The 16,809-nt window shown below is 48.7% G+C and overlaps 2 protein-coding genes across 3 annotated transcripts in view; both read left to right on the top strand.

Annotated features, from left to right (window-relative positions):
- Shrm (shroom) overlaps positions 1-16,809 on the top strand; it is a 140,057-nt gene that overhangs the window by 9,368 nt on the left and 113,880 nt on the right. For both annotated transcript variants that reach the window (XM_034320769.2, XM_034320787.2), the window contains exon 2: positions 8,245-8,733. In XM_034320769.2, the coding sequence (XP_034176660.2) occupies positions 8,245-8,733 (489 nt within the window). The remainder of the gene's footprint in view (positions 1-8,244; positions 8,734-16,809) is intronic.
- LOC117602633 (uncharacterized) lies at positions 14,189-16,561 on the top strand. The gene is made up of 7 exons (XM_034320863.2): positions 14,189-14,549; positions 14,667-14,930; positions 15,184-15,300; positions 15,368-15,664; positions 15,795-16,003; positions 16,065-16,274; positions 16,339-16,561. Exons 1-7 carry the CDS (start codon positions 14,487-14,489, stop codon positions 16,481-16,483), a joined length of 1,305 nt encoding a protein of 434 aa, XP_034176754.1. The 5' UTR covers positions 14,189-14,486; the 3' UTR covers positions 16,484-16,561.

Raw genomic sequence — 16,809 nt, forward strand, 5'->3', positions numbered from 1 at the left:
TACACCGTCGATGTAACATTGTGTAATCCAGTCAAACGTATAAGGTTGAAGAAAGATGCTGGAATATTTGTACGCAGAGGCGAATAAGCGTCATTAGTTTTTCCTTCGATCGTTCGTTGGCGGACACGAGGAAACTATAGCAACGTGTTTCCGGTTCGACCCAGGGTCGGGGTCATCGCGTAATTCTACCTAAACAAATCGCCGTTTCGCGGTCGAGGATCAGCCCTTCATCGTTTCGTGCTCCTCCCTTTTTCGTAGCTCACGTATCATTTTCACGAACACAACCGTTCACGGACGGTTCGTACACGCGGTATTTACACGATGCATTAAGCCGAACGATCGGTCCAGTCGGCGCGCTCGATCATCGACTTCCACTTCCTCGTTCGAACTTGACGCAAGAACCAACTTCGCCTGCGATAAACGATCGTTTTGAATCGTTACGATGCCCTTCGATGCGAGCTTCTTCCACGGCTGCGTAATTTATGGATTAGCATTCGTCACGATCAGCGTGAATTCCAAGTTAAACTATGTCGAAGTAAGATGCTGCGGGAAAATTCAGTTTCCTGATCAATCTTACCATACTTGTCCGTCGCTTTCGGTACACGAGAGGAAAGTATCAGGTATTTTCACCTTCACCGGGTATTTCCAACAGCGAGGAACACGACGCAGAAATTCGCTGAATCCCCGAAGAGAAGTTTTGCTAGAGTATCTTGAAATCGTGCTTGTTCCTGGTGTTCCTCGATCACGAACGGATTAGAGTTATTCCAGAAATACAGCTCGAAGCGAGAGTCACTCCTGCAGCCACTTGTCATTTACTTAATCGACGTAGCGCCAGATCGAATTCCGTGAGAGAGCCGTGATTCCAGGTGTAGCCCCGATGACCTGAAAGTACGAGAGAGTAATGAATATTTTATTAGACTAGAGAGTCAACCTTCTTGGATCACGCGCGGCTTCCTAGTATTCTGATCAACTTATCGAATAAATTTCACTGATCCTAAATAATTCTCTCCCTTCTGAAATCTCAATCTCCGGATGTCGCACGGTGTCGCCGCGCCGGTTAGGAGCAGTCGCGCGCGACGTGATTGCTACGTATTTCACGGCAGGATCATTCGCAATCGGACATTATCGAGCGGGAGAAACCGAAACGAGCCCACGTAGCGAGTTGCATACGATCAGCCTGGGGCTGAGTTGGCCAGCAACGAGGATCGCGGACGCGTGTGCATGTACGTGTACACACGTGTACGACGTCATGGGCCGCCGGTGAACCGCGGGACCATAAGACACGTATGTTTATGTCGTGCCGCTCACGGTTGTGCACCCATGGCGTGTGTAACGTTCGCGGAAACGTATGTACATCAACTACGTGTTCGTAGTTACATAGAGTATCGTTGTAACTGCCTACTTGAGCCGGTGGCTAGCGGCTCCCCTTCCCGGTCGGCGAATACACGCTTCGCTCGTGCATATTGTTCCACGATTACGCTTCCATTTCGCGGCTCTGTACCAACGAGAGTTCTATAAGAACGCCCGAGGCTTACGACCGCTCGCAGAGACGATTATCGCGGTTTTATCGGTCGTCTGACGCTTTCACGACCGCCCGTCGACTTAGCGCTCTCCCTCTCGCGCTTTTGCTCTCGGACCTGTCTCGGGCTACCAGCTACGAGATAGCGGGTGTTCGTAATACAGGAGCCTTAACTTTGCTTTCTGCCGTCTAGGAAAACACTGAACCGTACAGTTTAAGAGTCATCCAGCTAGGCACGGACGGCTGCATCGGCGCAGGACTAAACTGCATGAAATCGAATCCTGACTTTCTCCTGCTAGGACGCTGGGGTGCGTTCAATGTACGACCTTGATCGTGATAGGATAGTACGCAAAGTATGTTCGGAATTGCTGCAGTTTGTTAGGATTAATGGATCCAGGGTGTTTTACTTTAGAAATAAAAAGAGTGGTAAAGGAAGGTGCTTTAAATAGTGAGATCTATAAACAGTGTGTCTGCGAGAACGCAGCTTGACCTGGTCCGCGTAAGTATAAGACGTTCCACGTCGATAAAAGAACTCTTAGATTCATAGTTTGACAGTAAATATATGCACGCCCACTGGTGCTCCTCCTTCCCGAAGGCGGGCGGCCGCGTTAGATGAAAACGCGATCCGTTCGGAACGGTGCAAAAAGGTCGCACACGACAACTCGTTAAGGAGGTGGAGCAGCGCCAATGCCGCTCGTATCCATGATCATCCGCTTCTAAATTATAATTTCCTTATTTACATTCCCGTTAATTGCACGTTGCTCCGACACGGTAACGCGTTCGCACGCGACTTTGTCTCCTACGGTGCTGGACTCTTTTACAAATCGAAACCGGGACTGCTCGTTTTTCCGCCAGTATATTGATCAGGTGTTCACCGTCGCAAAATTGTTATTTAATTGTGCCTCGGAGTATCTGTAGAATCGCTGACCAATTAGGACTGGCAGTTAAACGCTTCTAGATAAACGTACTCCTCGATACGACCAGTTGCTTACCTTTTCGTTAAACGCCGAGCAAGCAAGTTCGTATACGTAGTTTTAAACGAGATCGTTCTTTACATTCACGGACGGGGGTATCCGTTAAAATGACACGCGATGGAATTCGCGCGTCGCAGCGTAACAAATACCGAAAAAGGAAGGGACAATCAACGATGGTGATAATGATCGTACGTAAGTTTGCCTTCCTTCGATCCATTACCAGGTGTCACGGTGTTCACGAGTTCCTGAAAGTGTCGGGAACTCGCGGTGGCCGTCACGGTGCGAAGTATTCGCCGATAATCACGCGAACGGAAATTATGTTTCGCTAACGACGCGGTCGGTGTTCTTGCGGGTCGGCGGCAGGGAGCTTGGAAACTTGCCGACCGTTTCAGAATCGCGGCGTGCCGCTCGAGGAATTCGCATCGCGTCACCGTGTCGCTATATTTACCGACAATGAGTAGTAAAGCTCAGTGATATACGCGAAAAGGGACGAGAGTGGCGGTTCTTTCTGGCGGCGCACGGATACGTTGGAAGAGAGACCAGAGATGGAGTAAGCGATCTCCGAGGTAGAAAGAAGAGAGGAGGAGAGCAACGATGAGAGCAAAAAGAGAAGAAGCTAGCCTACCAGCAAAGAAAAAGAAATCACGGTTGTCCTGCAGCTATGGTAGTCTGTAAAAATGTTTCGCCGTACAGGCAACAACAGCAGCAACAGCAGCAATGGCAGAAGCAACAACGACGAACGCATTTGAATACCGCCTGTCCTTGGCAAGTATTGTCTGCCTTCCTTCTTCTTCTTCTTTTACTTATCCCTTTGATTCTGTTTCTTCGACTTCTGTTCGCCTCCCCTTACTCTTTCCCTTGATTCATTATACGAACCCTTCTCGTAATACGTACATACGTATGCGCCTACTTAACGTGCCACGTGCTCCTCCACGTTAAATTCCCAGTTAAAAGCTACATTACACGGAGTGGATCTGATTTATGTTAATATTACGTATAGAAAAGAAATGTACTGAAAACCACAGTCCTAATAATTGGAAACAACCTTGCAGTTTGATATTCCCCTCAAAGAGTAACCTAGATTCAAGGAAATTAGATCTATTCTCTCGCGAACGTGAAGCGCAACCCGTTCACATTCCTCCGAAACAATCCAGCCGATCGGAAATATCCGGTGCCTTGTTGGGATCATTAGCTTGAGATCGTGTGACGTAACCAGCCAATCAGTGTCCGAACCGTCCGAGTAATGATCGTGTACCAAGAGGTATTAGCACGGTGGACGGCCGGACGATACCGTTAAACAAAACCTTACCCGGTGACCCTTGGCCTACAGGGTCGCCGTGGACTTTACCAACAACGAGGACGATCTTGTCGAATCGAATCGTCCTGTTTTTCCCTGCATTCGACGATCAATAGAATGGCTGCGAGTAAAAAGAGTAATATAGATCACGACCTCTGCCTTTATTCAAAGTTGACAAATAATTCATGGATCGCAAAAGCGTCCACCAGCATAGATAGAAAAGATAACGTTCGTTTCGTCGACAGGCAAAAATGACGGTCATCGGAGACTTAATTGCTATCTTCGATCTGAAAAACGCAACGAACCGTTGCGTTGTCCACGTATGATGTACGCTCGCGTATCGTTAATCATCGTTCCGATGAACGCGTCGTAACTCTTTGAAAGAAACCTCGTGTGCCCAAAAGAAGCGTGGAAATCTGTTGAATTTACCTGAAAAATATTGCAACTTGATTAATCGCTCGACCAGCTAATAACAGTTTATCGTGCGCGACGATTTAAACCTATTAGCGTACCTGAATCCACTGCAACGTGTCCTAGACCCGGTCAATTACGTATCCTGGCGCGAGGACCGGTGGACGGTAATGGGTTAATAACCCTCGCTCTTTCCCGCGTGTGAGCTCTCCCATTAAGCAGACGCGTTCAAGTTAACATCGCTGAATCGAACGCTTCCGTGATACCAGGATAAACAATATCATGGCCAGGATGGGACGGCTTCCCGCTGGCTCGCTAGATAACCCAACCGAGCGAAACATCAGAATCGTTCACGACACCGGTGACAGATCGTGACCTGTTCTGACCGTAATTACGAACCTCCAGAGCGGTTTATTGCCGTCCGACATTCCGGCGCGCCTAAAATCCTTGCGATCGGTGGCTGTCACAACAGCCACGATATTAGTAACGTGGAACGAAGAATCGTCCCTCCGGAGATAAAGGATCTGGCGGCGTTCCAACCTCCGGCCTCGACCCTACCCTCTTCCTCCAGACTTCAATGTCACGGTATCGAATCTTTTCACGTTGCGGTATCGTCGCGCTGGGTTCTATGTCGCGACATTATTAATTTTTATCCAAAACATTATTATGGCCAAACCGTGGCACCTTAAACTATCAGAACATCTCGTGGACTGGTGTAAGTCTACGAAGAACTACACGCAGCATGAATTCGTGGCACGCAGCAATGCCCGTTGCGCGAAAGCGGACTGTCCATGAACGTTCTCGTCGATCACGATCGATAAGCCGACAAGAGAGGACACCGAGTGGCATGCTGGAGTCTGTACTCAGAAACGGAGAGACAGCGGGTGCATTGTCCTGGTTTCTGCCCTTCCGTGGTAGTACCCTGGAGAAGGCGCGGGGTTCAAAGGCGCCGACCACCGTCACGGCGATGCTGAATTTCGCCAAATAGGTACGCGGTCACATATAATGTGCCCATTATATTCAGCAGTTGAGAATCGGCTCGTGTTTGAACACGGTCTCGCGTGTCTTTGCCTTTCTTCCTCGGACGGAACGCCAACAAACCGTGCCTCCATTCCACCCCCGCTTGCTCATGCTCGATCTTTTGTCTTTCGGACGGTATCGGTTCGAGGAACTTTCACTTTTTCGTTTGCGTCCGAGACCAGCCGAAACCGCGAGAGGGACAGTGTTTGTTCCGAATTCGTCATCTTTCTTAAAATTAAGGTGATCGTTTGGAAATTTGAAAAATTTGAAGAAAATCATAAAGCTACAGAAGTCTTTCAATTTTCTTGAATAGTTGCTCATAAATCTTCGTTATTCCAGAAGCCTGAGGCGGATATTAATAAAGAGCTTGTCCATCGTTAAGCCGCGACAATCACCGTGGTGACAAAAATAACCCAGGTGAATCGAATTTCCTTATCTTCGTGCCGTCGATGATTTCACGCTAGTAATTTTTCAGTTCTTCAGGCCAGTTCGATCGGTCGGATCGTGCGGAACGTAGTCCTATGCCGGTTGTACGTCCCGAACCGATCCGTTAACTAACGTTTTACGCCTGCCGTACTAATAAAGAGAATCGAGCGGATCCGATTCTTTCCGGAGATTCGAAGCCCGATCTGGGAATCGGGATGAACGCGAATCGATGCGACGCGGAGAAGGATGCAAAGCGACAGTTGGGACAGGAACACGGTCGAGGAAAGGTAAGCGTTCGCTTCGAGTCGTGGAAAGAGGGAAGAGGAGATGGCACGTACAAAGGAGAAAGAAACGGCAACGAGACACGGGAGAGACGAAGAAGAGCGAGTACTGTGGACGAAGAAAACAAGAAGAAGCGGAGGATCTCGCGAAGCGAACCACACAAAACCCGAAGAGCTGGCGAGCGAGACGAAGAGTAAGAGGGACGTGAACCAGCCCAAGTCCAGGCCATCCAGCCACGAAAAGGTGTAGGGCAAACATATACAAGGTGTACCGTAAAATACTTCTACTCCAATTTATCTCGGCTTCCTTCGATGCACCTTCTTTTAGAATTAATTGAACTGTTGCTTCTATATACTAAAGCTAGACTGAAGAATAATATTGAGAATTGGGAGTGCTACTTAAAATCGCTATCACGGTGCTACTTTAGAACAATGCTTCTCATCGCAGGATTCGACCAGTTTGGTCCGTGAAAGGGTCCAGTGTATCTCCAAATAAACTAGAACAAAATATACGGAACGAAACGCAACAAAAAGAGAAACGAACTCTTCGGAGTAAGCAACTCGTTTTCGGGTTGCAGTCTGCATTAGCGTAACTTCGTGGCTTGTCGTCGATTCGAAAACTCGAATTATTTGTATAACATGTTAATATTGTATTATTTACACCAGACATCAAGTGGAAAGCTTAACGTTGTAAAGATCACTGGTGCTCGATACCACACATTTAATGCAATCAGATTGTGTAAGTTGAAATTGAAAAATAGCAAAAAATTGTACATTAGCGCAGAATAAATGGAGTATCGAAGCGTTGTTTGTTCCTGAAAACTCTCGGTCGTTATAAAAACATTCCACTTCCGCTTCGATTCTTTTCTCTCATTGGCTGTCACGATATTGCTCAACGCGTTATCACTTTCCTCCTCGTTAGGCGAGTCAGATAGGGAGTTTCGGTTGTTCGTTGTCGATACAACGACCGAATGCCCGTGCACCTGACGAGCTCGCTGATTGGCCGAGGCGAAATTTCGTGGCCGCTGTCTGATAATGTGCTCGCTTTTGGGACCGAGGAACGACTCGCGTTGGGACCACGACAAAAACGAGAGATAGGAAAAAACTCGAAGAGATAACGGCGTGGGGGGTGAAGGAATATACATGAACGTGGTGCAGAAGGGGGCTGCAGAACCGGAATTTTATACAGTGGCGTAACACACTGGATAATACGCGGAGAATCACGAAACTCCTGGTCGATGCTACCACTCTTACCTCTTACACTCTGTCTTCTTTCGTTTTCTTCTTTCTTTCTTCCTGTTTCTCTCTCTTTTGAACACTGAATCTCTACCCTCTCCTTTCCTTTCTTTTCTACCATCTGGCTGGACTCGAGATTTCGTGGTTCGATTAGTCTTTCGACGAGCTGGACTGTCCTCTTATCACGAATGCCTAAGATTCGTTCGTTGCTGGTCAATTAAATAACCCCCGATACGCACGGTTAATTAATTTCTGTGGTAATTAACCTTTAATTACACGAATATACATACGCGAGTCTCCGAGAGCCTTGAATCTTTGTCCATTTTTTACAAGAAAGCCTTGCCAATCCTTGCCTTCTGCGTACAGGTAATTGTAATCGCGAAGCGACAAGTAAACATGTTTTTCTGAAAGTTTACTTCCATTGTGTTTTACTGAAAGCGTGTTGTATTAGTCAAGGTAGAACGTTTAAAAAATTAGTTATTGTGCGGTAGAATAATAGAGTATGGAAAACAAAGAGGATGATCGATAAGGAAGAGTGGTCGGACAATGGTAAGAGGAGAGGAAGCCAAGCGGTGGCGACTCCTAGCGGCGATGGCCAGAGGTAATGATGACCTTGCCAAGGTCACAGCGTCCTAACTACGGAGAGACCCTTCCCTCGTTCCTTCTCCGTCCCTCTTTATTGCTGCATGGTCCTTATTATTATAAAGCAGTTGCCCTGATTCCCCGAGGCCGTGTGCCATTCATTCGCCTCTCGTTCGTCTTCCCTGGCCCTCCTCGCTCCTTTTTCCTCGCCTCGCTTTTTTGTCTCGTTACATGCACACGACTATTCTTCGTCGGGTTTGACGCTGAAATCGAAACCGCTGGACCGAAGCCATTATTGCGTCCCTATTGTGCGTCTCTCTATTTCAAGCTCCATTTCCCTTTTTTCCGCCCTTTTTTCAACCATTTTGAATAGTTGTTTTCGCTCTGATGCATCGAAACGACACCAAGATTTCTACCAAAGAAAACGACCCCCCGCTGGTTCCAATAATTATATCATTTCAGATGTTTTGAACCTGTTTTTTTTTTTTCTCGTTTCAGAAGCAAGAACGGTGACAACCCGATGGTCCAGGAGGCTGGGAACGGTAACAGCGGCGGAGGATTGGGCAAATGGCTGCGCGAACATTTGGGCGGTGGCTCGAAGGGCCAAGGCCAGGATGCGTCCTCTCCGCTGGAAACGAACACCGGCAGCATCGTTGGTAATTCTGGAAACGAGAAACCCTGCGGCAGGACCGTGTACACGTCGCAAAACCTTTACTGCAGCCTACCGAGGGAACACGGCCGCCATCATGCTTACAATGCCGCTCGGAAGACCGGCCACGAGAATTCTGTGAAGCTTCAAGGTTACGATCGACAACGATGCGCCAGCGTGAACCATCACGAGAAGACCACCTTGAGCGACCTTGGTACCCTGACGAGAGGCGGGCCGATCTACGGCAGCGAGGGGAAGACTCCGAAGAAACGAAATCGCGATCGACGAAGGCATTCCTTGAACGAGACACACGAGCACAGCCGCCAACGACGCAGAAGGTGAGTGAAAATAAATTCTATAATTAAATAAGTCAATACGATTGGTACACCGTAATGTCTCTCTGGTATGCGCGTATATAATAAAGGAAGGAAGACGCGACGCTAACGACGTGTCACACTGACGTCTTCTTCGGATGACTAAGGGTATACAATTATTTGTATAAGATGGAAAATCTTGTGAAAAACCGGCTGATACAAAGTAAATACCTAGTCATTCAACGATCTTTCATTTTCGTGTCATCTACTCCGTGTAACACGCGACTCGTCCCCGGACAACTAATTTCACGGAACAATTTCTACCCGAGGCAGTCTCTGCTTTCCTGAAGGTTTTCCTGCGCCAGGAAATCGACGCCCGAGGCACGGTTAGACGATCGGTCCTTTTTGTCCAGCATACATTCACGATGTCGCGAGAAGTTCGCGGAAGTTGCTTCCCGGCTACGAAGAGGGAATCTAAAAAGGGAATTGCTAAGACTAGCCCACGGCACGCTTAGCACTCTTCCTCGTAATACGCCATTAGTAAAAACTGACAGAGTCGTTGGCCGCTTGTCCTCGTACACATTGAATCGTCAAACAGAAAATTACGGTACAATGCATCGTAGCGGAAGCGAGCTAAGCTCTGAACGAAGACAACGTTCCGTCTGGTTAATCGAAAGGACGACATAGGCGAGATTTTGTTGTACAACGTTTTCCACGTTGTGAAAGACACCATGTTTGAAGAAAGAAAGGATGAAGCCTCGTTGTATTACAAACCGAGGTACTTACGTTGAACATCGGTCAGACAGATTGTTTCTCGTCGGCGCGGGACTTTACGCCGAGTCATTGGGCGCGCAAATGCCGATGCAAGCGCGCACGCGTTACGACAGAGTTTGATGCCAATTCATTCGATGAAATTATGAAACACGTGGCGAGCGCCGCGCCGCGCCGACTCGATTTTATTCCTCCGTTGGAAGTGCTTGCGATCGCTGTGCATTGTACAATTTTCTTAGACACCGCGGGGTGTAACCCCGATTTTTCGGTCTCTGCCTTCGACGCGCGTCCAAGATGAAAGCACACTCGACTAGGATGATTTAACGTGGGTAGTTCGACGTTGCCCTCTCGAACGTCCGGTCATCGCGAGTGTAGTAAGACGCCGGTTGTATGTACATGTCCGCGACTGGTATGCGACCAGTATGTACGTCCGGAATATATGCTTGTCCTCGTGCTGGCCCTTCGTATAAAAGCCTGCTCGTGTTGTAGGTAGAATCGGAGTTCGCGGTCCGCGAAATACCGATGTACTCGCGGAGTTCGTCAGCGAGCGCGAACGTGTCAGAGAAAGCGCGAAACAGGGGAAGAAAGGGAGAGAGGCGAGCAGTAGGCTTGTTGGGCTCTGAATTTACGACGAAGACCGCGATAACCTCGATAGCCCGACACGGGTATATTGCAGCCCTGAAGACGGTCAGCTGTCTATCGCCGTTCCCTGTTTGCTGCTCCGCTCACTTTTCGCTCGTGCATCCTGGAATTTCGGGGACGTTTCTCTTTCGAGTGGATGCCAGGAGGAGGACGACGATTAATGGCTCGCTCTGTCGCTCCGAGAGCGTCATTCAACTTGCAATATTAAGAATCGCTTATATCGCGCTCCTTCGTATCTCCGTATGGTGGTTTACTAATGGTCGGTGCATAAACAATGACTGGAGCCGTTGCAGCTGACTCGAGAGAAAAGTCTCGCGTGCGCTGCTCCACAAAGCAATATCTAGAAGGAATATCGCGCGATCGAAGGCGGACGTCTCGGTATGTATCCGCGTCAAATACAACCTACGACACTGGAAGGTGTTATGCCTGTCGTGATCGTTCTCGCTCGCGTACACGGCTGTCCGTCTATCCTGCTCGGCCATCTGAAAAAAGCATTCAAGTAACGACGTATTCTCACGCGTTTATTCTCTAGCCACGATCTACGCTCGTGGATACGAGCCTACTTATGCGCACAGGTGCGGGCACAAGTATACAAGACGCGGATAAAAGCGTGTACCGGTCGCGAGATAGCCGGATTCGAAGCGTTAATGTATTCGTCGGGCGGGCTACCGATACATTCGCGGCGGACGACTTGCTCCTCTTTGCTGTTCTTCGGATCCTCTTGGGGCCAGCTTTCCCTTCCCTCTGCTCCAACTAACTCTGGGCCTTTCTCTCTACTCTCTTTCTCCTCACCTCGCCTTTAAACTCTCTCCGTCGTTCGCTTTCCTGAAGGCTCTTGAGAGCTAAATATAGCTAGGGCCCGGTTATAAATAGAATAACCCCGCGGGCCAAGATGGCCGGGGTCAGCTCTTGCCTCGTCGATTTCACGTCCTTCTTCTTCCTCTTCTTCTTATTCGAACGCTCCCTCATCTTCTTCCTCTCCATCTTGGCTCCTGATTTCTCTCCTCCTTTCTTTTGCACACTTTGGCTCTCTGGGTACCAGGATTTACCTGTCCCCACGCGTCCGCACGGTTTTAACACCTTCTTGCCCACCCCGGCCAATTCCACGGGCCGACCTTACGCCGGTGAGGTCGGTTCCCTCGATAAGAGGTCACCGACTCTGGCCCTCGCCTCGTCTCGGTGTGCTGCCCTCGAAGGAACCTCTTTCGGTCGTTCGCATGTTATTGCTGCGTTTTACCGCTTCACCATATTACGTAAAATAAATGCCTGCAACTTTTGCCACCATCCCTGACTTGGAAATCGTAGAAATATAGATTTTTATTGAAAATACAAATGTTTGGAGAACATTTCATAGCGAACGAGGCGTAGGACGATGACGAAACGGAATGGAACGCTGAAAGGAAAGCGAGAGGATCGGTTACTCTGTTTTCGCTTTTTTTAAACTCGACTAGACCAACGTTCTCTTCAACGTTTACGCTCGAGGAGCCACGATGTCGCGGTCATCTCGAAGACCGTTTCACTCTAATCGGCCCAGATTAAATGCCTCCTCTGAAACGATCTAGCGCTTTATACGGAGACGCGGCTCGTGGAATATATCATGCGTTTGTCATTCTGTACGAGAGGCGGAGGTCGTAGGAAGGAGGAGAAGAAGAAGAAGAAGAAAATGAGGAAGGAGGCTCGAAACTCCATTCGAACCTTGCCAGGGCCGTATCGGCGGGATTAATGGCAATGACATCCCGCTCGTGGCCAGATGAGATTCTCCGGCTCGACCGCGAGAGTAGAAGAGAAAGGAGAGAAACGAGAAGGAAAGCGGCAACGTAGAGAGACGAAGTCGAAGAGAAGCGGAGAAAGAGGAGAAGAAGAAGAAGAAGAAGAAGTCGACGACGAAGCGGTGGAGGTGGAGGGCACCCGATGCGACTCGAGTGCGTTGACCTTAGGATTCGACGCGCGTCCTTGAGGATACCAAGATGGCGGGTTTATGCAACCGGCCACAATGGTATCTGCAGGCAGCGTCTCTGTCTCGTTGCGTTCTATTTGACGCACAACGATTCGACGCGCTTGCATTCTCGACTCGATTCCACGCATTCACGCACTACCCGGGTACCACCGGCACCGGCACCGGCACCGACACGAGCTTAAGACGCGCCGCCGTTAAAGCCAGTCAGTCCAGTTTCCATTGCGGCAGCCTGCACGGGACGAGCCGGGAATACACGAGGTGGATTCGAAAGGAAATCAAATCCGAGGAAAGGCCAACGAACGGCCTGGGATGCGCTCCACGACCTCTGCTACTCTTTTCCACGACCGACTGACTACCTACGCTCCATTTCGATGACGCCAAATGGAAAAGCGAGCTTCGTCCTCGATGGCTTCCCAGAGGGTTCCCGTGAACTACTCGTTGGCTCGTCAACGACCCTGTTCGCCGTTCCGAGCCACTTTTTTCCCCTCGGCCATCACCGATTCCTTTCGTAGACGTGGCCTCTAATTCGAACCACCGTACTCTCCGTAACATTTTCTGAATTCCAACACCCGACGACGAGGCTATTCATAGCTTTCGTGGTATTTTTACTAGCGATCGTACGATTTCTTATTAGAACGAGATCGATCCATTTTCTTTCGATGTCGATTCTCTATCGAGGATAGGACAGCTGCCGGTCTCGCGTGCACGCGTACCACCAACGACACGGAACGTTTCGTTCGAGCGGGCAATAAATTTTGTCGTTGGCTGTCGTCTGGCCGACCGTAAAGATTCGGGAACTGGAACTCAGGAAATTGGTACGTCAGTGTCATCGGGATGTAAAAACTTGTTTCTTGCCTACTGCAAGCCGCGCCGCGCCGCGTCGTGGCACGCATATCGGGGAAAAGAGCCGCGGGGATTCGATACTGACAATCCAACCTCGGCCACTCTTCGAGCACTCGTGGTACCAGCACATAGACACGCGTCTACGTATGCGTGCGCGTTCCTGAGGGGGAGTGCACGCGCGTAAACGTATGCTCGCTTATACAGGTTGGCAACGAAGCACGAGTACACGGTTACACGGGCACAGACACCGCGAGAAGACATGTACAGAAGGTACACACGCGCGACTCGAGAAGGGATCCTTGATCCTACAGGAATGCAGTCTTGGCGGCCCACGCGGCTTCAAGTACCTCGCTCTGCGTCTCTCTTCGTCGTTCCCTTTTCCAGTCGTCTCGTTCCTCCTTCTTTCTTCGTTTTCACCGGATCTAATCCCCGTAGGGCCGACTTCGTAAAGCAAAGAGTGGCACCGTTTCAATGCACGTGCCTCGACGTTGTTCCGTCTCGTTTCCTTTCGTTTCCTTTCGTTTCATAACCAACGGACGAAACTAGAGGCGAAGAAAAACTTACACACTCGCGTCTGTTGCGGTCCGGTAAAACTTTCCAGCACAAAAGGGTGGAAAGAAGATGGTAATCGGTGGTGGCTCGGTCGACGATGACCAAGACAAATTGTCGTTACCACCGTTATCCCCGGTATCGTGAAATCTGAACTTGGGAAATCAAACGCGGCAATTTATCAGCCGGTCGGTCACAGATTCCTCGATTAAAATGGGAAAAAGATCCTATACGATAAATCGTACGTTGCGCAGAAATCCAAACGGGCTCCGGTAAATCAAGGGAAACCAAATCCGAGATTGCACTGGGTGGCGCGTCTTTCCACTCTCGAAGCTTCCTCCTACACCACCGACGTTTCTTCTCCGTTTTCCTCGCGGTTCAAGGGGAAGTATAAAGGCGAAAGGAAAAAAAAAAAAAAGAAATAACGACAAAAGCGAAGCAACGATTTTTCGCGGCACACGGCCGCGTCTGGTTATTAATTCCTCGCCGTTTAACGTCCGGCGAAAGAAAGGTACTCGAGTTTCAGCTCGCCGTGTTCCGCCGTCATGCGGCTCTCGCGTGATCGAACGAGCCACGTCCCCCATAAATAAACTTTTCATACATCAGCTTGGAGACCGGACGAGCGCGGGATAAAGCACATAGAGAGATGAAATCATAGGCTGCGCGCCGCAGGATACACCGGGCATCCGCACCGACGGTGTCCGGTAGCTCGCAGCGGTTTAATCGACGTTCCGCGAGGAACTTTTCCTCCTTGCATCTTCGGCGAGTGGTTAAACGAGCGCAACGCGTTGTATACACTCGCTCGGGAAGGGAAGATCATCTTCGATCTTCAAGGTCGACTGCATGCGGCTCGAGACCTTCTCGAGCAGGCGTCGGATCCAACCGTGGCGGCGAATTCGTTCGACTGTTTTCTTCGTCCTGCATCTGTTCCCCTTTCGTATTCTCCTACCTTCAAACTACACCTTTTCCAATCCTCTTCGTTCATACGACGCGTTGAATCGCCGATTTCCAAGACATGTCGACCGGTCGTAGTTTCCCCTTCAACGCGGTAGATGAACAGGAACCGATTGATTTCGAGGTAAATAACTTTTAACATGTCTTCCTAGCAGAAGCGTTATTAACTGTGAAAGTGATCCTCGTAACACGAACACAACGGTGTTCCTTAGATGACCGATTACTTTCCCCTGCCTATCAGGATTTCAGTAAGTACGAATTGGACAGTTGGGCGGAAGGAAATGAAGAAGAGGAAGAAGGAGAAGAAAGAGGGGAAAGAGGAAAATCTACGGACGAAGATTCTACCGAGTGGAATGTGGTCGCAAAATGGAGCGACGAGGGTGAAAGTTACCATGAGGGGGAGGAAGTAGGTGAAGCAGAGGAGTTATTTTCCTCGACGATTTCTAGCTCGGAAAAGTTGGAAGAGGAAAGGCCAGTAATAGAGGACTCGGTGATACCCGCAGAGGTGCGCATAAACCTGTCATTCGGTCTCGTTCTCTTCGTGGTGTTGCTATTCCTCACGACCTTCGTGATACATTAAGATTCTAAGCCACTATGCTTTCTGATCTCTCTTCTTTTATCCCCACCCCCTATCTGTACTTTGATCCGTGTATTTGCACATAATGCCAGTCCGATAACTTCTTATTCTAAATGGAGAAGATGTAAATAATAAAGAGGTTTCTGGTGTAACGTTTCATCGTCCTCCTTTTCCCCGCAAGGTTTCCGCTGATCGCGAAGCGATTATCAACAGGTTGAAAGAGTTACAAGACGAGCTGAGTGAACTGCGAAGGAAAAACAAGATGCTAGAGCTTTGGATCTTTCGACAGATGAAGAAGGTTAAATAAAAGAAAAAAAAACGTTCGATCCTTCTTTCGCTCTCTAATTTGCATTTCCTTCAAGTAGACCCAAGAAAGAATAACACCGTCGGATCTGAATAAAACCATCGAGCAGATGGAAGAAGTGTACAAGGAAGCATTGCGAGCGTACAAAATGCAAATCGACGAAATATCATCGCAGCAGGCTGAGCTCAAATCGGAGTTCGAGGATTACTTGAAGAGGATGCAAACGATCAGGGAGGAGGAACAGCAAGCCTTCGACGCGTTTTTGAACCGTGAAAAGGAGGTGGCGATCGACTTGGTTTTCGAAAAAACAGGCAAGAAGATCACGGAGAAGATGATGAACGGTCTGATGCGTCGTCAGGTGTTTATCGTATCAATTATTCGGTTATTTGGAAAATTTCGTTTCGGATCGAATCGCTTTGGATTACACAAACATTTCACTTCGATGTTATCACTAAATTTCACTTTGAATTTTTCGACTTTCATGCCAGACAGCGCGTCGCATAGTATTGGCACGGGATCGTATGAGGTACGTGTTTCTTCAGCATCGTCTGGAAGATCTGAAGGTACGGCTGAGAGTGGCGGAAACACTCGGAGAAGGAATGACCACGATGGACTACGAGGCGCTTCACGTGGCCAATATGGGCTACAAGAACAGGCTGGACGAACGAGATCACGAATTAGAAAAACTACGTATCAAGTACGTCCGTGTGTTTTCCTTACCTCTCCGGTGATTATATCCGGTGCTCGATCGTTGACAGAATCGCTGAGACGGTGAACGGAGTGGCTCAGTACAAAGAAAAGGAGATATGCATCGTTGAAGATATTGAATACGGCAAACAAAATCTGAATATGTGTCGCGAAGCTAGCACCAATATTCGAGAACGGGTGAACAGAGCTCGATTGACGTTAAACGATGTACGATCCACTTTAAACGAGAAGAAACTCGAAGCGGGCTTGCTAGTTGCTAAGTAAGGCTTGCAAATATTCGATAACAGATCTTTGCTCGTTTAATGTCATTGAATTTTTCGTCAGGCAAGAACTGCTCGAGATGGAGAAAATGATGAAACTGAAAGGTTTATTGAAGGAAAAAATCAACGAGTTGCAGAGAGAAGTTCAACGATACGAGGTGGCCAAGCATAAGCTGCAGGAAGAAATCGGGGCATCGCGGCAGCACTGATGAAATCTACGCCGTGAGGATTTTGTGACACGATATTGCGAAGCAACGGGTTGAACAAATTGATGTGAACGTGGACTATCCACGTCGGGGGAAAAGTCACGATATTTATTATAAAATTCAATCCGGTCGTGTAATTTGTTACAATGTATGCCCGTGTAACTGTCTCGCTTAACTGGCAAGCAATTTATCAAGCTCACCGTGCAGCTCGTTGTGATTCGCAGTTCTCTCTGAAATGGTATTAATTTGATTGGTCGTGTCAGGCCGCCCACTGGTGTTTCAAGACCGATCCGTCGACACGACCGAGGGGTACATATTAATCGAATCGA

This window comes from Osmia lignaria, chromosome 9 (genome assembly GCF_051020975.1).
Source record: "Osmia lignaria lignaria isolate PbOS001 chromosome 9, iyOsmLign1, whole genome shotgun sequence".
NCBI lineage: Eukaryota > Metazoa > Arthropoda > Insecta > Hymenoptera > Megachilidae > Osmia > Osmia lignaria.

Excerpts from the sequence above, each read along its gene's own strand:
- LOC117602633 (XM_034320863.2), top strand. The coding sequence starts at position 14,487 with ATGTCGACCGGTCGTAGTTTCCCCTTCAACGCGGTAGATGAACAGGAA. Across the intron at positions 14,931-15,183 it reads ACTCGGTGATACCCGCAGAG|GTTTCCGCTGATCGCGAAGC; the intron begins GTGCGCATAAAC and ends TTTCCCCGCAAG. Across the intron at positions 16,004-16,064 it reads TTAGAAAAACTACGTATCAA|AATCGCTGAGACGGTGAACG; the intron begins GTACGTCCGTGT and ends GATCGTTGACAG.